This window comes from Melozone crissalis, unplaced genomic scaffold (assembly GCF_028551555.1).
Source record: "Melozone crissalis strain CALT ecotype California unplaced genomic scaffold, PUWL_Pcris_2 ptg000005l_1, whole genome shotgun sequence".
Classification (NCBI taxonomy): Eukaryota; Metazoa; Chordata; class Aves; order Passeriformes; family Passerellidae; genus Melozone; species Melozone crissalis.
Window position 1 is genome coordinate 54,778,732 of NW_026535783.1, and position 25,308 is coordinate 54,804,039.

The window sequence follows — 25,308 nt, forward strand, 5'->3', positions numbered from 1 at the left end:
GGTCCAGAGAAGGGCCACAAAGTAAGTCAGAGGGCTGGAGCACATTAGGCTAAGGGATCTGGAGCTGTTTAGTTTGGAGAAGAGAGGCTTAGGTGAGACCTCATGGCTCTCTACAACTACATGAAAGGAGGTTGTATTGGGGTGGGGGCCAATCTCTTCTGCTAAGTGTCAAGTAAAAGGACAAGAGGAAATGGTCTCAAGTTGTGGCAAAGGAGGTTCAGATTAGATATTATCAAAAATATTGATATTTTTTCACTGCAAGTGTGGAATAAGCATTAGAATAAGTTGCTCAGGGAGGTAGTACAGTCCTCATTTCTGGAAGTGTTCTCAATATGAACTTAGGGATATGGTTTAGAGGTGACAGTGGTTGTGCTGGGTTGGTGGTTGAACAGATCATCTTGAAGACCTCTTTCAGGCTTGATTATTCTGTGTTTCTCTAAACTGACAGAGGGTAGGTACAGGAATGAGCAGTGTGACCTGGCCTCCAGGAGGGCCAAGTGTGTCCTGGGGCCTTCAGAGACAGCATCACCAGCCAGGAAAGGGAGGGATTGTCCTGCTCTGCTCTCACTGGGGCAGCTTCACCTCGAGTGCGGGGGGCACTTTTGGGTGCTACAGTATAAGAAAGATATTAAACTATTAGAAAGAGTGTAAATGAGTTCTACAAAGACGGTGAAGGATATAGAGGAAAAGCTGTATGAGGAGTGGCTGAGGTCAGTTGGTCTGGAGGAGACTGAGGGGCACTCATCGTTGTATACAGCTTCCTCCCAGGGGGAAACAGAAGGACTGGCACTGATTTCTTCTCTCTGATGACTACTGATAGGACCCAAGGGAAAAATGGCATTAAAGAGAGGGCTTAAATTGGGTATTAGAAAAAGTTTCCTCAACCAGAGGATGGCTGGACACTAAGTGTTTTAGTGTGGAAGGGTGTAGTGGAGAACTTGCATTCTTTCAGAGAGAGGAGAGGTACTTATTTTCAATATGTATTTTCCTGCCTGAAGATTAAAATTTCCTTTAATTTAATTTTTTTTTGTGGTAGCACAGTGCAGTGAAATATATTGTGTTCTAGTTGGTTAAAAATCAATATTTGTTACATGCAGCAGTTTTATTTCAATAAATTTAATATATCTATTTATGTGTAATGGATAAATTGAAATTGTTTTGACCATTAAAAGAATCAAGAATATATAAAAACATTGAGCTGTTAGAGACACACAAATGCAGTGTGGCTGCTTTGGCTGTAAAAGAAGATTTTAATCTTTCTCAATCTCATCCAAAAGGCCTTTCTGCCATATCAGAATAATATGTAATTATATAATTATAATATATAATTTTATCATCCTTTGTGACCTCTATACATGTAACTTCTCTTTAAGTGTTCCTGCTTAGTGAGTTATCAGGAAGAGTGTTTACTGTGGCTGCAGTCCTATATTTTGATCTCTAAGTCAAACTCTAATACTTATGCCAAGTGCCTTAAATATTAACTTGGCTCTGCACAGCTATATATATCTAAAAACTAACTCTGCATGAGTATATCATATTGAAAGATTTAGGCCATTTAGAGGGCAGAGTACTTTCTTCTTGCTTATAGGTGATAACAACTAGATTTAGTGTATGGAAGGGAGGGGGAGGAACAAAAGAACATTTTGTGTGTGTGCCTGTGTGGGGAATGACACCAAAACCACTTTTTCCTTCCATACTTTAAACCCAACAAAACCATGCAGATTCCTCAGCCTGAATCACCAAAGTGTCACTCTAAAAACAAAATGTAATACTTAGGACTTCTTTTACAATGTATAGTGTTATTTTTAAAAAGCATTTCTCCCAACTTGACAGGTTTTTTCCCCTGCCATGCTTGAGTTCAAGTTATATGACTTCTGTAGAATGAGGAAAGGGAATAAAAATGTTAATGGTATTAAGCCTGCAAAATTATATCTGCTATTTCAGTGATGCTATTTCACTGTGCCTTCTTTTGTTAGAGGTCATTGTTACTGACCTTCTTGTATCTTGCAAATACTCTATGTCATAAGCTCTTCCGCCATCCTAGAGATTCAGATGTATCCTTTGCTCTCTCATTGTGTGTTGAAGAGAGTCTTCTCCCATACAAATCTTAAATCACTTGTGTCCCAAGTGTCTGGTGCAGCTGTATGAAAGTATTTTCTGTGAGGTAGTCTGGAGCAATGTTTTGTGGGACTGGTAATACAGATGTGTTTGAGTGTCCTGTTTCTAAAATCACCTCATCTGTAGAAATAGAATTGCTCTATTGTTAAACAGTTATTTGGAGTCATACACCCATGGCAGTGTAAAATAAATGTGTACTTTGGAATTTTGTTTTTAAAGTCTAGAGACAATAGGTACATAATAAAAACTCACAAAACGGAAAGGTTCATCAAGGTCCTTTGGCTAAGGTTTTAGTTCCTGTGCTACTCTGTAGTCTTGTGGAAGATTTGGCAGTGAGAAGTCATGTTCAACTGGGACAGATTTTTCTCATTTAAAATTCTTTCCATTCCCATAGGGTATTTCATTAAGGAATTTCGACCTTTCTGTTGTTATATCATTGTCTTCAACTTTGGAAATAGTGTTGTCCCTTGATTCTACCTAGTTGGAAGTATGCAGTCTGTAAAGTCTGTTCAGAGGCTCAGAGGAAAAATGTTTTTATACTAAGACAATGTACAGTCCTCAGTGTGTAAACTTCCTTCATATGAGTGCCTGAATTTTGGATTTCAGACACTCTGGTAAATGTATTTGATTTTTGTAAATGACAGGCATATGATGGAATTTATCAGTGTGTGTTTTCAGAGACGACTTTTTCACTTGATCACTTGACACTTAATCAGTTTAAGTGGACCTGTTTTCCCAAGTTATCTTTTACCTTTAGTGTTTCAGTGTGCGTGGTTTCTTCTAGCTCGCAGTAAAACACTTTTGTTCTGGAATTGCTGTTTCCATTGTGTCATATACTGTTAGGTAAACTACTGTGTAAGATGCTAGATTAAAAACTAGAAATAGGTAGAAATTAAAGAAAAGGGCATAATAAAAATGCAAAGATTTTGTGTCTGGTAACACAATATCAAAGATACATATATATGTACGTGGCAGTTTAGTGTAGTATTTTGAACAAAGGGGATTATAAAGGCACAACAGAGAAAAGGTCATGACTATCTCATACATTTGAGGCGATTTCATACATTACCTCTTCTCCTATCACAACAAGCTCTTGTGAAAAGTCTCTCTCCAGCTTTCTTTTTACATACTGAAGGGCTGCAGTAAAGTGTTCTCAAAGCCTATTCTTTCCCAGGCTGAACAGTCCCACTCTCTCAGCCTGTCCTCCAGGAGAGGTGCTCCATCCCTCTGATCTCTGTGGCCTCCTCTGGACTCCCTCCAGCAGGTCCCTGTCCTTGCTGTGCTGTGCCCCCAGAGCTGATGCAGCCCTGCAGGTGGGGTCTCAGCAGAGCAGAGCAGAGGGGCAGAATCCCCTCCCTGCCCTGCTGCCCACCCTGCTCTGGATGCAGCCCAGGACACGTGTGGCTCTCTGGGCTGGCAGTGCCCATGGCTGGGGCATGTCCAGCCTTTCAGCCACCAGCACCCCCAAGTGCTTCTCAGGGCTACTCAATTCATTCTTCACCCAGCCATATTTGTGCTTGGTATTGCCCTAACCCATGTCTAAGACCTCCCCACTCATTAACAGCAGTCTGTCTCCTTTCCTTTTAATTACCCTAGGTTGAGACAGGCCATTTTCTTCTTCTAAAAGGGCAAGCCTACCCTCTCTTAGCTTGCTATGTATTTGTTGTAATGTCTTTTATGTAATTGGTGTGAAGAGTTCCGCTTATATATGACTAAACTTACTAAAACCAAACAAATTTCTTTGTACTTGCCTTTACAACTGAAAGATCTGGAATAACAGTAATTTAATTAAAATTACCAAATGGATAGTGGTCTGCTAAGGAAGACCTTGCCTTCCATTTCAGAAATCATTCTATCATGCAGGCATGCTGTGGTAGCTCTGTTGAAAAATATTTTCATGTCTGTCATGGACTGCAGAACAAGGACTGGGGTAGCAAAGTTCTACCCACTCTAGGTAAAGTGCAAGTTTGTGACAATCTGGAGAACCTGAACATACATAAATCTATAGGATTTGATGAGATGCACCTCAGAGAATTCTAGTTTTTCAGCGGTATAGACTCCCTGAACACTATAGGAGACATAATTTTATAGTTGCTCTCAACCCAAAATCTTGATGATCTCCTACTTGATGCATCTATTTGTTTCCAAATAGTTACCAAGTAGTTTCCTGTTACATTTGGTGAGGTTAAGTCCAAGAATTCCAGCTCATGATTGCTTCATATTTCAAATACAGCTTTTTTTAGGTAACTGTAGAAACATGGTCAGATTTCTGAAGTTTTGCTTTCCACAGATGAAATTTTTTTGAATTTTTTTTAAAATAGCCATTATAAAGCTGTGGTTTATTGTACTTGAGTAAACTATGTGTATGCATTTGAATGTGTTTTCCCATTAAGATAGTAAAACACAAGTGAGGCAAGCTATTTGAAAAATGAAACCAGGGAGGTGAAAAATAGAAATTGAACATTTTACAAGTACTGTAATGGTCTTCATGCAGATTTTAAGTTTGGCAAGGGCTCCAGTAGGACAGTTTGCTATGCTATAGTTTTACTATGCTGTATGGGAGAACAAAATTTAATATATACCTATGACCTTTAAAGAAACATTGACTGCGCAATTTGTGATCCATTTCTAGTACTTTTCACTGACCAGATTTCAGATTGTATTGTATACTTAGCAAATATATAAAACACAGGAGGACTTGGTTCACAACCATCCAGAACTAATCACTTGCTTTATACAATTTGAGTTAAAGAATTTGAAATCTGTACACAAATAATATTCTGCTATATTTGCAAAGAGTGTCAAACAGAACACACTGAGAGGTTATGTACTTTTCTTTGACTACTGCATGTTTCTAGAAGTAAATTTTGCTGAGAAGTATGCTTCAGGTTGATTATCAACACGTTTATTAACCCAAAGGTCAAATAAATTCAGAATATCTTCTGTAACTGGTTCTTTATGTTTTTATTTTTTATTTTTTTGTCCTCCAGCACAGTAATACTCAACACCAGACTCTTATATGAAGGAAAATAAAAAGGCATAAAGTCCTTTTTCAGTTGTCCCTTTGAGTATCTTCATGTTTCTGTGTCCAAATATAAGGCTTTTTTAAGAGGCAGAATATTCAGAAAGTGACATCTTTTACTTGGAAACTAAAGCTCCTAGGTTGTTTAGAAATAGAGCCCTTGGAAGTTATTCAGGCATATTATAAGTATTAATTCAGCTAAAACACTAGCCTACTAAGAACACAGAACCACCATCATATAAATTGTAGTAATATTTCAAAATAAAAAGCTTGGATTTTCAATAGGATATAGAAGACACTTAAATATTGCCTTTAAAACTTCTTTTCTGTTTCACAACAAAAATAGGATTTGCTGGTTGTATTATAATTAAGTTATTGCCTCAGTAGATGGCACTCTTCCCTCTGAGTCACCAAGGTGCTGGGTCATCTGTATGTAAGATTCCCTTTTTTACAGTATGGAATTGATCCTGACTCCTACTGCTCATTAGAACATGAGTATCAGTTGTCATATTCTGACAAAATTTCTGTTTAACTATTACATTCTTCCTTGTCTCAGACTTTGCTGTGACTGCTTGATAACATTTTTTTTCTGTGAACTGCTGTGTGTGTTGGTATTAAAATACTTGTTAAGCCCCCTCATACATACACTCCTCCACCCTTCACCCCTCAGCTTGCACCTAACAGGGCCTGATTGCTAAATCTTTAGTCACCTAAGTCTTATGATTTTGATAGAATTGTGTTCATGCCAAGGTGAAAATTATCTGTGTGAAACATACACGTTCAGTTGTGTTGATACTCTCCACTTGCTGTATCCAAAGAAGATCTCTTACTCTGGGTTCTTATCTGCTAAAAGGTATACAGGCATAAATGCAAAAAACCTGTAAATCCTTTTAAATATGAAGTATAGTATTTAAATGCATGCTTTTTACATGCATGTTATTGAAATTCACTTGGAAATTGAATTTTACTGCAAGTGTGCTTGGGTCATATAAAGTTACAGTCTTACAGTTTTGAATGTTAGTACCTTTGTCCATGCCATGCTGCAGATGTCTGCATTCCCTGAACCCATGGCAACAAGAAAAAGTCTTATTATCTCTTCATTATTCTTAGTACTTATGCCAAAGATACTGTACTTTTATACCATCCACAGACTTCTACACCACGTGCTTTTTCTTTTAGCACTTTATATAGCAGATTAGGGTAGTCTGGATTCTTCTGGTTTTGTGCAGCCTGGTCATTGAAAAACAGTATCCACACCTTTTTCATACTTTTTCTGTACTTTCCACAGTAAGAGAATTTAGCAAGTTACAGATGAAATAAGAACGAGGTTTAGAAATAGGCCCATATTGTAATGCTGCTCATTCTGTTTTATGATACAGATTTGAAGTAGCATTATTGGACACATCCAAAGATTTTTGGTTTGTGGTGGGGGTTTTTTTGCTTGCTTGTTTGTGTTTTTTGTTTGTTTGGTTTGATTTTGGTTTGGCTGGGTTTTTTGGGGGGGGTTTGTTTTTTTTTTTTGAGAGGACAGTTAAATCAGGAAAGACAAGCTTTTTATAGTATTCAGTGAGAGCTTCCACAAAGCAGAAAAGAATGATATATGCTTACTGTTTATAATTGTGCTTTGATTTATCTTCTGCTGTTCCTCATGGATTTAGTTTTATTTTTTAATTGGAGTTTTGCTTTCTCTTTGTAATCCAGTAAAATGAAAAGATAAATGCTCTTCAGCCTCCCAAACAGAAATGACAACTACAGTGTGCTCCTCTGATGTTTTGTGATGTTTTGTTCCTGACACCTGTGATATATTCTCAGCCAGCAATCTGTAGTTGCTTTACTATAAGCTATCAGCTCTCTGCCCCTGGGACTGGTGATCTGTTAGGTGGTGACAAGCACTGAGGAGTAGATTCTCCCAGAATCAAATTTCTTTCTGTGGTGACTTTGAAAACAGAATTGTTATTTTGTGCCCTTTCCTCCTTTAATGCTCTTTTAATGCACTACCAGTTACACTTTGCAATTTTCTCCAATTTGGATGGTAGACCATCTTTTTTTTCTATAGAATTTTAGATTAGATTTAGACTTTTAGATGTGATTTCTAGATTCTAGGTTTCTAGATTACTGCCTGCCTGCCCCCTGCCAAAGAAATCTTCACATGACTTTAAATAGTTAATTACTTGCTTTTTCTGCCCAAGCCTTTCTTGGGCAAACAGAGTATCCTGAATATGTCCCCACAGCTTAAGTCCACAATCATTTTGAATCAGTACTTTCACGAGTTTTCAGAGTTTGACAGTTTACTATTAGTCTGCAGTGTGAGTTTTTGGGTATGTGGTATTGCAGTTTGCTGGCAAGGTACACTTGTGTCCTCGGTACTGCAGAAAAAGGATGTTTCTACTCATGTGCACTTCATATATATATATATATATATTTAATGAGAAATCATTGTAACTTTTATAATTTGGAATTGAAAGCTTTTTATTATCTCTCAGAACATAGTTGTTATTCAGAATAATTCTCTGTTTAGGTAATTAACATAATTAGTATTTCTCCAAGTAGAAGAAGAAGAAATGTGTCCATGTTACAGAAGTTGCTACAGGGACTGACATAATTTTTAGCAATTAAACTGCATTAATCTATTAATGATCTTTGAGTTTTGTATCAGTTTTGGAGGGAAGCTGCGAAAACACCTGTTCTTGTTCATAACAGGTAATAAAGCAAGTCTGTGAATAAATGGAGAGATGTTTTTCCCTTGTAAAAGCAAGTCCTTAGGAATAAGAGATTTCATTAAAAATACTTGCATATCTAGAAACAAAAAACCCCAAGAAATATTAAATTGTTTCAAGTCAAATACTTCTTTAATTTTTACCTGTTTTTTTATTTTTTTATTTCTGACCCCTGCTGCCTGCCTCCTCCCCCCACTTGACCTCCTCAAGTGTTTTTCAGAAGACCAACAAAATTTCTGATCTTTTGTTGTTTTAAAAAATTTAAAATGTATTTAGTAGCATATCTTAGCAGTGAGATTTTATTTGGTAGTCTGGAATTTGTGTAAGCAGACTTGTTACTCATTCACAAGTGATGAAATTTTGGAACTCTTAGTAACGGCTTTAGATTTGGTATAAGACTAACTGGAGTGTCAAATCGTGGTCAGTCTAATGGAGAAGGAAAAATATTCAGATCATTTAACAAAAATATTTTTTCATGTTTTTGTTTGGATTCTTTCTGAAGTTGAGACATAGTTCATAAATAACTTACAGTTTTGCATGTTTTGGTGTTTTAAGTACATGTTGACCAACATGACTTTTCTGGGAAGACTCCTAGATCTGCATAGAGTAAGGCTCATGCCAGAGAAATTTGAGTCTGTGTAATAGTTAGCCATATAAGCAACAAGATAATAGAAGTTAGCTTAGTCCATGAGGCTGACTGTTTCACTGTCAATAAGCAGAGAGTTAATGCAGTGATGATCTTGGAGGACAAGATGCCTTAAGGTCAGGGCAGGAAGGATAGAAACTGCCAAAATTCATTTTTTATTTTCCATATGGCAAGTAACAAAACCTTGTTTTAAAATTAGCCTTGTAGTGAGTTACAGAATGAATGACTATCCAATACTGCTGTTTGAATCAAATTGCTGCTGTAGGTATTTGTAACATTATGTTAGGACATCAGGTGTAAATTATTAAAGTTAATATTTTTGTTATTTCTGAACATTTTGTTCAGGTTATGTTCTGAAAACTGTAGAATTTGTGTTTTTGGGAGCTGATAAGATTCAGCTTCCAAATGTATGTGATTCTTTTTTAGACCTTTTAAGATGGCTGTTTGGATAGCACTGAGGTTGCATTTGGATTGCCTTCTCACTACTTCAGCCAGACCCATGTAAATCTCTCATTTATTACTCTCAGCAGCTTGAAAAAGGGAGTGCTAAGTTATTGGATAAATAGGCAGGAAGAGGTACAGGCAGTTCCTTAGCTTGCACATTAATTTAGCTGTAATGAAAGGTATTTGCTTATATTGTTATTTTAGGACAGTTAGTCCTGCTTAGAAATTGCAAGGTCATAAGTAATGCTGACAAATGCTCATTGTCCAGATTCTTTCAGAAGAAATTTCTACCCTATAAGCTCTTTCAACCACCTGCCAAAGCAGAGTGATATGTTATGCAATTGTGAACAGTGTGTTTGAAATCAGTTAAGAACAAGAAATTGTACTTCAAAAACCAAGGAATTTTTCAGATGTGTGAAATGCAGTATATTAGGCCATGGAAGCATTTATGGGTCTTTGACCAAGACTGGTTTTGAAGCTATTCCATTTTAGTCATATTTTGGTTATGATTGCTAATTATTTAGTAGTTAAAAAAAAACAAGCATAAAACAATAGCAATAGTATGAAATGCACTTGATCAGGAGAATTGTGATGTTTTGCAATTCTATTTTTGGTTATGTCTTGAGTCAATTAAGCAGATTGTTTGACAGTCCAAAAAACTTTGTTCCTGTATGTGTCCCTTCCTAAAAATGGCATTCTAAATAGTATGATGCAGTGCTAGTTCACTGAAACATGTGGGTCTTCTTTATAGTCTGTGCACTGCTGAAATTACCATCTCTCCCCTCATTACTGGAAGGAAATTCTTTTCTTGCATATTCTCGTAAGTAGCTCAAGAACTTAAACAGATTCAGAACTCTTAATTATATAAAAATTTTAACTAATAAAAATAACATTTTAATTCAGATTTTTTTTGCTTTAGGCTTTTACAAGTTAGAATCATAGAATAATAGAATCATTAAGGTTCAAAAAGACATTTAAGATTATCAAGTCCAACTGTCAACCCAGCATCACCACCAATAGACCATATTTTCAAGTGTCATATTCACATGTGTTTTGAACATTTCCAGAGATGGTGATTCCACCACTTCCTTGAGCAGCCAGTTCCAATGCTTTACAACCCTTTCTGTAAAAAAATGTTTCCTAATATGTAATCCAAACCTCCCCTGGCACAATTTAAGGCCATTGCCCTTCATCATGTCACTTGTTGCCTGGAAGAAGAGGCTGACCCTCACCTTTCTACAGCCTCCTTTCAGGCAGTTGTAAAGGGTGACCCTGAGCCTTCTTTTTTCTGGGCTAGACACCCCAGCTCCCTCAGCTGCTCCTCACAGCACTTGTGCCCCAGACCCTGCCCCAGCTCCATTGCCCTTCTCTGGACTCTCTCCAGCCCCTCAGGGCCTTTCCTGCAGTGAGGGCCCAGCCCTGGACACAGCACTGGAGGTGTGGCCTCAGCAGGGCCCAGCACAGGGGGACAATCCCTGCCCTGGCCCTGCTGGCCACAGCATTGCTGATCCAGGCCAGGATGCCATTGGCCTTCTTGGCCACCTGGGCACAGCCTGGCTCATGTTCAGCTGCTGTCACCAGCACCCCCAGGTCCTTTCCAGCCACTCTGCCCCAGCCTGTGGAGCTGCCTGGGGTTATTGTGACCCAAGAGTAAAACTTGGCATTTTGCCTTACTTGACCTCACACCATTGGCCTCAGCCATGATCCAGCCTGCCCAGATCCCTCTGCAGAGCCTCCCTGCCCTCCAGCGGATAAGCACTCCCACCCAGCTTGGTGTCACCTGTGAATTTGCAGAGGTTTATACACATAATTGATGAAGATGTTAAACAGGACTGGCCCCAACACAGTTCTGAGGAACACCACATGTTTTTTTACAGGTTCCAGGCAAAAGTGGGAATTTGATTAAAGTATTTACATTTGTAAATGACTTGTATTTGTTGAATAAAGCTATGCCTGACAATAATAGAAACATTAAAATAACTTAAGCTGAACAAATGAGAACCAGACTACTTTATAAAGCAGAAATTACAGTTAATATTTTAAAAAGAAAATCAAATAGTGGTAGTCCCTACATGCTATCCAACCTCTTTTAAATTGTCCTTACTTTATTAAACTTCTAAATTGAGCCTTCCTTTTCTATAAATCTGAGAGAATTTAAGTGTTTTAGTTCAATAACTTTACATAAATGAAACTAATAATTAAAAAATAATAATTTTGTGACCTTAATACAGTGAAATTCTCCCCATTTCTTCAGCCACAATTGAAAGAAATATTTTCTTGGATGTGATCTTGTTTGTAGATCTTATGGTATTTACCGGCATTATTTATAATGGGTTAGCTACATTAATTTCTAAAATTTAATGAGGCAAAAAGAAATAAGGCATCCTTATTTTTCTTTCAGTTTCAACTTCCTGGATTTCTTACAGTTAGTGTTTTTGATGATTGTGTTGGCATTGCAGAAGAGAATGTGCTTTACAGAACAATGTCAGGTGATTAAAACTTTGCAGTCAACTAATTGGGGAATGAAGTTCAAGAGCTTTCATGTGTGGTTGTTAGGAAGATATAGTATTATTCCAACTCAGAGTGGAAGGGAGAGGGAACCTCTTCCCCCAGTTTTCTGTACTGCTGAAAAAATTATATCTATATTTATTATTAATATATTAATACTATATTGTACTATACTATACTACAATAACTATGGTTTAATGATGCTTCTATTGTGAGTAATGTAATTTACATGTAATTTACTTTCCAATGAATATTCTGAAGAGTTGTGTTAAAATGTAATATTTGTTTTTTCATAATTATTAATTAAATGATATGAAGATTTTTAGGTAACTCTTACTTAGAATCTATTGGATTCAGTCTGAAAGGAACCTCTGGAGGTCTTCAGTCCAATGTTATCCTCTGAGCAGAGTGAGCTATGAGATCAAACTAGGTTTCACAAGACTTTACATAGTCAAATCTTGCAAAACCTTTTTGGGCAGACCACTTTACTGCTTGACTGCCCGCATGGGAATAAAGGTTCTCCTTGGAGCCAGCCAAAATTTCTGTTCAGCATTTAAAATTTTATAAAACTCATGGGAATAATTATTTTAATAGTCTCATGGTAATATGCAGTATGTGGTAAAAAATAAAACAGAAGTTCAGATCAATTTTAATATGAAGGAGTGGATTGTCAATTAAAAAAAGTAATGGAACTTTTCTTTCATAACATCTGTAGGGGGAACCAAACTAATTTTGGAAATATAACTGTAAAAGTTTTCACGAAAGACAAAAGTCGCTAAACACTTGGTGGGCCTAATAAATGAAATAAAGAGGAATTTATTAATTTATTTTCCCACCTCAAGATAGGTTAGCTTTAAAGACTAGTTTACAAAGTGAAGGCTTGAATCATGTATGGAAGGTTTAAACCCAAGGAGTCACTGATAAGTTCCTTTTGACAAATCACATAGTTTTAATATGGATTTAATAGCTTAGGTTGAAGAACTCATATACAGAGCACCCTGACACATGCATCCCTTTGCAGGATAGATCATGGTTTCTGAAGCCCATTTACTTTCCTATCTAGTTCTGTGATTGTTTTTCTTTTTGTCAGGAGTAATAAAATAAATTGTACCAGCTTAACTCTTACTTTCTTTAAGGTAAGAGGAAGCAAGGACAGATGCCTGCAGACAGCCTGGATAAATACAGTTGATTAATCCTAACCTGTATACAATAAGAATGGTGTGGTTTATGAGCAGTGACTGCTGTAAAGTCAGTTAATGTTCTCATGGTATGCAGCCCTTCATTCACAACAGTTAGTTGGTGTTGACATTAAAATTATTTGTAAAAAATAAGTTATTTTTCCTGAAATGAAAATGATAATCATAAATGATAACAGATACTACACAAACTTTTTTGTCTTCAATAGAGCTAATATTTCTTCCTGGCTTGTATTACATGGAAAAGAAGATTAAAGAAAGATTTGCAAGCAGTTCTGAATTGTATGGATTCTGCTTTTCATACAGACACACTTCAAAGATCCATGTGAAGTGCAAGTATTCCATTTGCCAGCCCCCTTTAAAAAACACAGAAAATCAAATTAAGTTCCTTCTGGTCTTAACATGACAGGTTGGTGTGCTCTAACAAACTCAGACAAGATCTCTGACATATTTCTTTTCTTGTAAACTTGTGTATTTCTTTTAAACGGATCCTCTTTGTTAGAGCAGTCTTTGCCTCTGCTGCCATTTAATTCTACGTATTTCTTTTCTTTTCCATTCACAAGCAGGCCACAGAATATGCTACCTTCAGACTTTGTTAGCTGTATTTTGCATGTCATCTGGAAAACTACCACTCAATTTCCAGCACTCAATTGGCTTTGTATTGTTCTTTAAGCAATCAGATCAAATTGTTTGCTGACATTTTTCGAAGAGAAGAAATCCTTTATTGTAACTTATTGTAACACTACTTATAGAAAAAAGCACTAAACTTGTAAAATATATTGCTGTGAGACAAAAAATTATTTTGATTCTACTCTGGGTTAAAAATCATTTGGGTGGAGTAACTGTCTTTGTTTTTGACCTTTAGAAGAAGTCTGCAAATAAACATTATTGCATTGACTGAAGAAGGTTTTAATTAATGCATTCAGGTACTGAAATTTAGCTCTTTGTGTAAATATAATTTTGTGATTCTTTAACTGAGTCCAAGCACAGGGTTCTCATTATTTTCAGGAAAAATAAGTTGTGACAGTGTATATGTAAGAGTTTCAATCTTTTTCTCAGAAATTTTGTACAAATATCAACCAGAAGTAGCAAAACACAACCACTGCTCCTATTATTAGATAATATTTTTATTATCCTAAGAACATTTGGACTACTTGCCAAGTATACATTGTTAATCCAGCAAATTAAATCTATTAAAGATTATTGGGAAAAGAATAAAGAACCTTATTATGCAGTTGGGTAAACTGGGCATGGTATGCCTACTTCTTGCATAGTTTGTATCACTCTGGCCTGCTCCTCTCAAAAGGTTTTCAGAGAATTGGAGAAGGGGAGCAAGGATGACTGCAAAATCTGACTTTCTTTACAAGGAATGACTAAATTGAGGACTCTTACTTGAAGAAGTCAACTTTTGGAAAAGGCAAATCTGGGACAGTACTACAATGATCTAACCAGTTACACGATTGTGTGGGGGGCATAAGTGAGGAAAAAATCGTTCATAGTATCTTTCACCACAAGAACTTGAGGCTGTCCAGAAAATATAGAAGAAAGACTCAAAACCAGGAGGAGAGAGGCAGCCCTTCTTAATGCAAGGTTTAGCTAATGTTGAAACTTCTTGGCAAGTCACTTTATGGAAGCTGGACATATGTATAGGTTGAAAGGTTGGCTAGGCATGTTCACAGAAGAAAAATCCATTGAAAGTACTAAATACACAGAAGCACATCTGTCTCAAAATGTGTGGGCCAAAAATAGTTGGGAGAGTACTGGTATAATTGACGTTTTATGCTTGCAGTGGTGTTATTCTTTCTTGGGCCTTCTCTTAGTTCGTTGTGAAGGCAAGGTATTGGATAGTGGAATCTGTGGTCTGGCCCATGTTGCAATTCTTAGGTTCTTCTGTACCAGGTGTAGTCTGTCATCCTAATGAACTGATACTCTTTACAGCCAAGGCTTAGCCTTTTATGCCATATGCAATGTGAGTAAGGGTAAATAAAGTGAACATTTTGTGTGTAAAGATATGTGGTCTTCTCAGAGATTGTAAACTATTTGTTTACAATATTCAGAAATTTAGGAAAAAGGCATACCCACATTAAAATCACAGAAATAATAGAAGAACCTAGAAATATATGTGCAATATATTATTGCTCTAACTTACCTAATTTATTTCCATACAACGGAGCTAAAACTTGGTTAGTAATCATAGCTGTTAGCTGTGTTTCCCTTCTGCCAGAGGTCTAGACTAGTTGCTTCCTATTTTCTGCTGTGTGGCAGGATGCCCCCAACCACACTTATGTAATTAGTTTTGCTAGCTTTCCTTTTCCCCAGACTTGGTTACATTAGCACACTCTAAAAAAACCGTTGCCCTAAAAGCTGCTTAAGCTGTTCAGTATCAATGTCCTTTGAAAAAAAGTTTTATGTGTTAGTTGCTGGACTTATCCTGAATGTACTGATAGAGAAATTACTAACAGTGTACTTAGAGCAGATATGTAGAAGTTTCTAGTTTTTTCTCTAGTTCAATTTGAGCTAGCTACGTCTGTATAACACCATCTAAATTTTGGCTCAATACTGAGAATGCAATAGAAGTTTAAAATACTTCTGAGGTTCAGAATGCAACAAATCATCAAGTATTTCCTACACTCTGGCAATAGTGCAAATGCCGAATCTCTACGTTACCCCTGAATATTATTGAAATCAGCATTGTCACACAGGTAGGTGGCTCTATATTTCTGATGCACTTTCATAGTATTTTTATGTGGATCAGGAGTTATTCTGAGTGTCCTAAGGGCACTAATAATACTACTCATTGTGATAAACTTGCAACTGCTGTTCTATTATTATATTGCTGAAACTGATGAATACAAATGGCAGCTAATTTTTTTTTCCACAACTGTGTTTATTTTTGCATTTTTGACTGCATTTGCAGTTTGCCGTTTAGAAAAAGTAGTATGGAAGTGTTTCATTTACAGTGCAATTATTTAAAAGATTTATATAAATCAGGAGAACTAGAACTTATGGCAGCAATAGTTTTTCTGGCTGTAACTCAGAATTTATCCACCCAAGCTAAGTATCAGAATAAAGTCCAATAGAGACAGACTTTGGTTGTCTATGGCAGCATTAAAGACATGGAAAACTAATAATAGAAAAAGCTATTTTTGATGAGTGATGTGTAACATGTATGTTATTCTTTTCCTTCCTTGGTTTAAATAGCTCTTTTTGGTTTGAGGTTTTTGAGGAAGGAACCAAATAAGACATGTTCTTTATTTTAGGGCAGAATGCTGTTGTGGTGTACCACTTTCTGTAAGGCAAAGGATGTGCTGAAGTAAACCTTTAAAAAGACATAAAAAAGCTACTCTCTGTGTAACTATTGGTAACCTGTGCAAATCTAATGAATGACCAAATTCTCTTAGGACTTATTAATTCCATTGCAGTTCTCTAGTATTAGTAACATCCAGTTCTCTAGCATTAGTGACATTTTCTGCACTTGCAAAATGACCACTTTTTTAATATAGCCATGCCAAAAAACCAAAAAAGGTGAAAGTATATGACAGTCACTGCTTTTTTTTCTTTTTTTAGATCTTCCATGCTTCAGAAATATGAGCTGGAGTTGTCAGATAGTCTGAAGGTTTTGATCCATTCAAGAGAAATCTGAGATTCAGTCTGATTCAGTCTGATCTGTTCAGTTTATAGTCATAGGTGTTGGAACCAGGTTAATTTAATTTTTTGTAAGAGGTACCTTTTTGCCTGGTCTTTTACCTTTGTTCAAAAATGGGACAATTATGATTGGGTGCATAGATAAATCATGTTGCACAGCATGAAGAATAAAAAGTAAAAAATATGCAACCTAATAAACTTGTTAGGTTTATTGTTGAGCATGAGTGTGTGAGAAGGATAGTCCTTATTTAAAGAGCTTGTTCTTAAAACCTATAATAATTAAAAAGTGAGTGTCAAAAAGTATAATTTGGTTTAAAAGTAAAAAATAGAACCTTGCTTTCAGAGATAACATTTGGAAATATTCCCTAAAAATGAAATATTAATAATTGGTAGCATTTGGCTCTGTTTACTTTTAGTTGGGAGAGAATCAGTTATCTTTATTTTAGTTAATTTCATTTTCTGACAACCCTTTCAAGCAGATTAGCTGGCAAAGTGTCTCGTATTATATATATGAAGTATGTGTTCACCTATCTGAAACTTTTATAAAGAGCTACATGTCCAATCATACATATTTTTTGGTTTTGCCTAACCTGAATATTCTTATTTTTTTTTTTTACATTTGAATTCCATCCATCTTGGTAGGTTTTCCCTCATTCACTGTGACTGTATTTTGGTCTCATAAAATATTTTCCATTAAGAAATATTCCTTCAAAAGTCTTGGTTATTTCGTTCAATATGTATCTTAAATGTTATTCATACTTATTGGTGGCTCTCAGAGTAGTTTTGGAGTAGTCTGATGTATGTGTAAGTAAACAGCTGGTTTTTCATACTGATTTTGAACAGTTTGCCCTTCTAATAAGAGTTTTCGTTCTTTACCAATTTACTGTACTTAAATCAAAGACATTGTGTGAGTTATTCTTGTTGATCAATGAAATTCTTTAAATTGTATCTAATACTAGATACTGTAATATGCACACTTCAGAAAGTTGGAAAGTCCCGTGAGTGCACATGGTGGTGACAGAAGGGCCCCAGTGTAATGGCACAATTCTGAGAAATCCCATATATAATTATCTGATTAAAAAAAAAAATTAAATAGTGATTTCAAAGGGAAGAAGCTCTACTGAATCAGTGGGACTCAGCTTTGCTGATAAATGCATGACCATATCCCCCAGACAGACACTGAAGCAATTTTTTTTTTCAGAATAGAGAGGATTTAACGAAGGGCTGATGACAATAAAAGAAAAATCAATTAAATGATAAGATGCAATCTTTGTCTGTGAAGTACCCTAAGCCACAGAGCTGGGGACTTCTATCAGGGGAGGCATCAGTATGAGCTGTCCTGTTTCCTTTGCAAACACTTGCAAATGACTGCTGTGGAGGGAAGGGCAGATAACTGGAAAACCCCAGTTATCCAGTTGCTCTCAAATTATGCCCTAAATAATTCTTAATGTGAGACTGAATAGCTTTTAAGGAGTATTTTTTAACTTCTCTAGCTTCTAGAATAGATTATTTATATTTTTATGGTAAGGGTAGGTGGAGGTACAATTGAATCATTGTGATGCTTTCATATAATCAAATCTGTGAATTAGTATGTCTCTTTTTTTAAAGTTTATTTTTATTTTTTAATGTGGGAATACACTTGCAATCATGGAACTCTCTGTGAGGTACATAGTTGCACAACTGCATGCATTAGGCCTGAAAATGGACACTTTGCAGGGATCAGGAAGAATCTTCTCTCCTTTCTTTGCAGGAGGCAAATGGCTGTATTCCCCTAAGGTGCCTGAGATTGGCTGTAACTGCAGATAATTTACCTGACAAGTTTGAACAGTGCTTACAATATTCACAGAGGATTTGTCTTTCTTACCTGTTTGACTTAAGTGTCCTGCTCAAATAATTAGTGTCATGCCAGTCGTCAGATTTGCAAAGGAAATGGACTTTTTTTCAGGTTAGAGTTACAGATAAGAGAGACTTCTTGAAAAGATAGTCTGTAGCTTACATCTGCACTAATACATTAAATAAACACATCAGTGGCTTTTTTATTGCACTGAGTACCACTGGCACAGATCTTGTGTACACACTACTAAGCTGGTGTCTCCAAAATGGATTAGTTTTCTGTGTTTTGCCTGTTAAGAATCATGACCATCTCCACAACTTCTTGTGGGAGTTCTTTGAGATCAGTTGTTCTCATGGGTCAAATCTGCACAAGGAGTTTCTTAAAAAATTGTGATAGAGTTTTAAAACAGCTTGATAATGCAGATAGTAGAATTTCAGTGTCCAGTGTGATCCCTTTCACTTTTTAATACAGTGCGCAAGTATATTTTAGAATGGTGCCTGTATATCCTGCCAAAAAAGACCAGGATTTTTTCTTTTTAAGGTCTCCCTGTATGGTGCACTAACTCTTGCTGTTTGATCCATGGCATGACAGGAGTGTACTGCTGCTCCAGTCCTTGACCAGCCTGTTGAACAGAAAAAGGTCTGTCTGTGCAGTTTCCTTCTGGCTGATGTGTCAGTCAGAGTTGTCAGTGGCAGTTGTACATTCATCATGCATTTCCTGTCTGTCTGTGCAGCTCTTCATCAGCCCCACAGGAATGCCCAGCAGTCCCAGACCACTTCGCCATCTGCCTCATGAAACATCTTCTGATTTCTTCAAGGCAGGCATGGCCATGTAATCAACCATCTTCCCTCCTACCTCTTTTCCATTCCACTTCCCCAGTGTGGTCACATTTCAGGGACACTGCACCCACTTTATTAGGAGTTATATTATCTTCCTTTTTGGCTTGGGCACAGATTTTTCTTGGCTGTCTCAAAATGGTCTGGCTGCCATCTTATCCCAAGTTATTTACCTATGTAACTGTGTTCTTTCATTCAACTTTTGCGTGGTATCCCTTTTACACCATCTGTCAGTGAATTGAACCAACATTTTTGCAGTTGTCACAGTTGTGACTGTTTTCATAATCTTTAATGGTTGGTTGAGATAATTGTTGCTTGAGACTCTACCTTTTGGGTCTCTTTAGCTCCTTTAGTATTTACTAGGCTCCTGATGATTAAACTGCATCTTTGTGCTGCTTTTTTGAGTGTGGGCTTTTTGTTTGATTTTGTTTGTTTGTGGGTTGCCTTTTTATTTTTTTATTTCCGATAGCAACTAGACCTAGCTAATCTCATGAGCAGTCTTGATTATTTGTATTTTCAGGGGTTTCTTATCTTAAAATTACTAGCTGTCAAGTGTTACATCTGTAGTCTTCTGCATTTGGAACCCAATATCTGAGAACTAAGTGGATTCCTTGAAGGTTCAAAATAAAGTTGGAAGAAGTGGTGTCAAAACAAAAAAAAAAGATAAGTTAGTCTGTTTTTAAATCATATAGAGAAGCAAATGAGGAAGCAAGCAGTTTGGTTCATAAGAATGCTGAGAGCTTTCAGACAAATCACAACCATTCATATGAAAGTAATACGATGAAGAAATGGAGCTGGAAGATGATGTAGATAAAGTAAGTCATTAGACTGAAATCTTTTTCAAAAGTTCAAAAAATTTGTTCTTGAACTGGGGGCTAGGAGAGTGTATGAATATCCTTACAGGAAATTAATCATTGTCTATAAAATTTGAATATTTAGTGATGGCATATTTAGAACATGTTACTACCCAGGTATGTTCTTGCAGAAATAATTGGTGTATTGGAAAATAAAGTTATCTTTTCCATAGTTTTATTATCTAATTAAAGTTTCATTATCATCACATTTTCTTAAAAATGCTAGGTTATGCACAATGAAGAACACACAGTTCCCAGCAGAAACTGAAGAATACCGTGGTCTTTGTTTTTCAAAAATATAACAGAAGCAAGGGACTTAATTTATATAACTCTCTCCTGTCACAGTTCTTTGTGAAACTCAGTCTAAGGTGAGGAGTAACTTCAGGTTCTTTCCTGTAGGACAATAATTTGATTCAGACATCAGGAAAGTTTTGAGCTCTGCTGAAGTCAGGGACAACAATTTACTTGAGTTGACTGGAATTGGCTTTATTCTCAAGCATCCATTTTATCTAAGGATGTATGTCTTCAATTGTTTTTCCTTACTGCCATTGGATATTAAAAGGCAGAAAACTTGTGTATTTCAGAGACTTTTTTCCATTCAGTTCTCAACTATGTTCTAAAGAATTTAGTTAGGGTTTTTCTCAGTAAACAAGACTGAGCCATCTGCTTTCTCTGAGGAACAGATTTTGCTTGAACTTCAATAGGATTAGGTTCAGACACTCTCCTGAGCACAGGAATCAGTTTGGTTCCTTAATTATGTAGAAGGCAGGAAATGTTCAGTAAAAATCCTTCTATTACTTGAATCCGTGTCATCTTGGAACTTAGGGACATTTCAAGAGAAATAAGAATGCTTTTTTATAAGAATGTTGTCTATAAGAATGCTGATTTGGTTACCTTCCCCTCCTCCCGACAGCAAACAGGAAATCAGTGCACATTTGAACCACCTTGATGAAATTAATGCACATGAACATTTAAGTTCAAAATTATGGCTTAATCCCACAAACTGCTCCACACTCAGTACCCTTTAAAAATCAAAGGAATTCCATGTGGTCACAGCAGTCTGCATGCATAGAGAGTTTACTGGATTTGTTCCAAATTTTAAGCTTTGTTATTTTGTCCATGGATTTGGCTTGCAGACAGACCATAACTCTTTTAGCAGTGAAAGGTATATATCTTGTGATCAGACTCCTTTGTGATAGCAGTCCTTATGGTATTAACAGACAATGTCTGGTGGCCCAAAATTAGTAACTATTTGGGTTTAAAATGAAAGCATAAAGATGGTATATTTTATTTTTTTTTTTTTAATTTGGCTTTTTAAAGAGTAGAAATTATTCTGAAGCATAGTACGCTTCAGAAATAAAGGAAGCCAGTTTAAAACTTTGAAAATAAATAGCATCGTGGGACTGTACTTTTATCACTATCCATATTATAGGATTACATATTTAAAATATGAAGGTGTAATTAATGAATTGACTGCATGACCACTGCTATTTTAAAAACTATGCCACAGAAAACATTTTAATTTCATTGCTAGCTCCACATATTTACATATTAACTACACAAAAACTCATTAGCTTCTGTGTTTCACAGATTGTATCTACAATGACGAAACTTTTCCTTTAAGGAAATATTTTAGCTTTTTGCAGCATTGGTTTTCATTTTATGTTGTTAGCACGTATTCTTAAGATACACTGTAATTATGGAAGGGTAATGAGAACGGCACTATATGACATTTCATAAGATGTTTTTAAAAAATGGTATAATATTTAAGGCTTCAGTTTTTTAAATAGTACCGAAGACTAAGTAGTACAACTTGCACTTAATATTGTTTTGTTGATAAGTGTGAGACCATAGGAGGCTTCCAATTATGCTGGATAAGTAAAACTTAGGGTTTAAGAATCAGTCGCAGTCTGTAGCCATGCTGCTGTAACTTCATAAGAGAATGGTAGACTGCTTTATGGAGCTGGTGATTACAAAGATCCACTTTAACCATTTTTTTCTTGCTGGCAGGTGTCCCACTGGCCTGAGGCCAGCGGCTGTGAGTGTGCTGCAGCTTGTGGTTTACACCAGAGTGTAGAAAAGGCCGACACCAGCTGGCTGCACATAATTAAACTGATTGCGGTCTGACAACTTGGACTATGATACAGATATGTGATAAATATACAAAGTATCTTACAAACCTGATTCACTGACATGCTTTATCTACTTTTTTTTCTTAACAGATATGATATCTGCACTTATAAAAACAAGCCTTGTGGAACACTGGGTAAGATTATAAAGAGAAATTTCAGCTCATATTTGCTGTTTCCTGGCTTTATATTTAACTATTGGTTTATTGACTGATTAGCTCTTTTTAAGTTTGTACTTTCAAAGTTTTGCAGTTTTATAAACATGAAAAATAAAAATAATCTAGGTGGATTTTGGATTTGATACATTGCTGGGAGTTTGAATTGTATGAGCTGGTGCTGTGTATTTCATCACTGACAGCTGTAAAACTGATAAAACCTAGCAGATGACTCAATTTTATTTCTTACGGAAGAGAACTTGCTGTTTACTTCCATTTACTGGTGTCCATAATCTAGTTAAAAAAAACAGAAGTAAAAATCCTCAGGAAGGTGATAAAACTACCCCATAAACCTTGCAAAAGGAATGGACTCTGAGGTTTACACTGTTGCTGTGCTGTACACAGCAAGTACAGCTTCATGTTTTTCCTTTCACAGACTTAGAAAAAAAAAGTACAGTGCTAGAAAATACAATAACATTGAAACTACTTAAAACAGTGCTTTGACAATGGAGAAGTGCACGTCAACCTTAGATTAAGGATGGAGAGCTATTGTTCTCTCCATTCCTAAATATGTCACCAGTAGTTATTTACTACAATAAATAACTACAGATAGTTAGTATAGGTTGTGGCCTCCAATGGTGCTCTAACATATAAAGGGAACATTATTCAAAGATTAACATAACACTTGTTTAGATTTTGTTTTCAGTTTGCATCCTTTCATAAACCTCTTTCTTGAAGGTGATGAAAGACAAAATTCTAATTCAGCTACTTCATATTATTAATACTTATCTCATTCCGAATTCATGATTGTATTTGCTTTGTCTTTCCTTGTATTACTGTATGTCACTATTACTGATAGCCTTAACCCATGTTAATTTTTTTCTGTAAGTTTCTCACAAGTCAGTACGATGCTTCTGGCAAAGGAGTGTAGTTTACATGGGGAAAGGTACCAGAATTTTTGCCTGCTATAAACATAACAAAAGCCACAGCATGCTTTAGTAAAAGGCAAATCATGATGATGAATTTCCAAATGTAATTGATTTTATTTGACATTGGAGGTCATGAAACTGAAGAGATGATGTCTTAGAAGTGGCTTTGCAAGTGTTAAAAAAGAAAGGTTGAAAGAGAATACATTCATGCATGAACTATTTGATATTTTTACTCTTGACACAGATCATTAATGGACTAACTCTTACCCTATCAGATTTTGACATAAAGGCAAATTTTGCTTCACTTGAATCCAGTGTAACAGAGGATAGATTTGGCAAATATTTCATAAAACAAGTTTAATTAAAAACAAATTAAAAATAAGAGTCACATATGGTATCAGTTCCAACTTACTGTTATAGGGGTCTTGGCAACTAAACCATGACAATTTTTCTGCATTATAGGCATGGAATTGGAGAAGACACTAGGCCCTGTAGTCCTCTTTTGCAAGGCATTTGATATGCTTAAGTTGTACTGACATCCAATAACTAAAGTTAATCATATATATAAAGGAGTCTGTGAAAAAAGCCACAGAGAGGTCTCAGAAGGTCAAAAGAAACCTGAATAATTGATATTCTAGGAAAAGACAGAAGTAAGAGATTTCATGTGGCGTAAACATCTGTATCCTATTTCAGACACCTGAGGCAGGGAACCTTTCATGGAACCCCTTAGAAGATATCTCAGACATCTGTGCAGTGTGTCTGTGGTTCCAATGAAGGACAAGTCCTTTTAAAGTCTGAGTCACTGACTGAGTTCTTAGCTTGATCTCTGTCATTTCTGCAAGCATGGTATGGAGTTATTTTACTGCGGTTTCTCATTTGCTGAAGCAAGTCCTCAGTTATAAGACATGAAGATGGAGAGGACTTTATCATTCAAATATGGTGGACTTTGCAGGGGAGCATGATAGTTGTATATATATGTATTGCCATGTTGTCTTCAGAATTCTTCAATTTGAACACCATGGGTGATCTATAATTATTGCATTTTTTGCATGTTCTACACTGCAAACTCTCCAGACACACATTGTCAGCTTTTGCCCATGTCAATTTGGCTATCAGAGTTTTGCTGTGTCCCAACTAGATTTGTTTGGGAGAAAACATAGAAGACATACCCCCCACATGCTCTACGTGTGCCTACAGGAAACCTGAGATTGCCCATAGGGTATGTTCTCATGATACCCCTGCAATAATTTTTCCCTTCAGGAAGCTTCGAGTCACATGTGTAGTAATGTTCTGCCTACAGGATTCAGCTAGTCCAGAATGGCCAAATCAGCATGCAAAGATATGTGAAGAGCCCCAGCTTCTGTGCTTCACTGTGCTGATCCACTCCTATGTCTTAAAATTAATTGCTAATGTGGACACAACAGGGAGCACTTGTCATATTATGACTTCCTTACTGTTAGGCCAAATAGAATAATTTGAAGTCCCTATTCATATAAATAGTTTGCTTTCTCTCTTCCCCACTCCCTGTTCCATTCCCCTCATCTCTCAACCAAAGTTAAGCTTTTTCAATTTTTAAAATTCTTATATTTGGGGTTGTTTGGATTTTCTTTCTTTATAAAGTTTATTTATAAAGTATTATTTTTCCTGGTGTTTCTGGTGTTTTTTTTTTTTTTTTTTTTTTTTTTTGGTAATGTAGTTAAGTCAGCAGGTAACTTCCTTAAAGAAAGGTTTGCTGCTTCTTTCAGATCAGAAATTCTAGGGGGGAAATATGTTAAATAAACCTGATGTTTAAAGCTTTCTCTAATGGCACTAAATTATGACTGCAGTATGTTCTGTAATAATCTGTTGCTGCAAAATGTGTAAGATACAAAAGAGCCATAGTCAGTAAGTGCCAGTGGTGTCCTCTCTCTGAAGAAAGTTTTTAAAAGCCCTTGTAACACAATAAGGTTTTAATGCCAGAAGATAATGGGTGATAAATGGAAAAGACTTCCATGCTTAAATGCTTGCTTGTTATTAACATGTCTCCTCTCTTTTCACTGATGCATTCAGTTTTGTTTTTTTAATTTTTTTAACTTACCATGTGAGGTTTTTCATAGCTGAAAAAGTTGCTTCTATGTTTTTATGAACCCACTAAACTTAAACAGATTTCTTTAGAAAAATAATGTGGATACATTTTGCTTTCTTCAGGCACAAGAATGTTAAAATAGAAATGCTTTCTTGAATTCCCTCTCCTGGCTCAAGTTACTAGGTGGTCCCAAGTTACCAGAAGTAAAAT

General features: G+C 36.1%; 1 protein-coding gene across 1 annotated transcript in view; it reads left to right on the forward strand.

Moving 5' to 3' along the window:
- Nucleotides 1–25,308, forward strand: part of ADAMTS6 (ADAM metallopeptidase with thrombospondin type 1 motif 6) — a 135,369-nt gene that overhangs the window by 28,315 nt on the left and 81,746 nt on the right. The window contains exon 7 of the mRNA XM_054284174.1: nucleotides 22,043–22,086. Within this exon, the coding sequence (XP_054140149.1) occupies nucleotides 22,043–22,086 (44 nt within the window). The remainder of the gene's footprint in view (nucleotides 1–22,042; nucleotides 22,087–25,308) is intronic.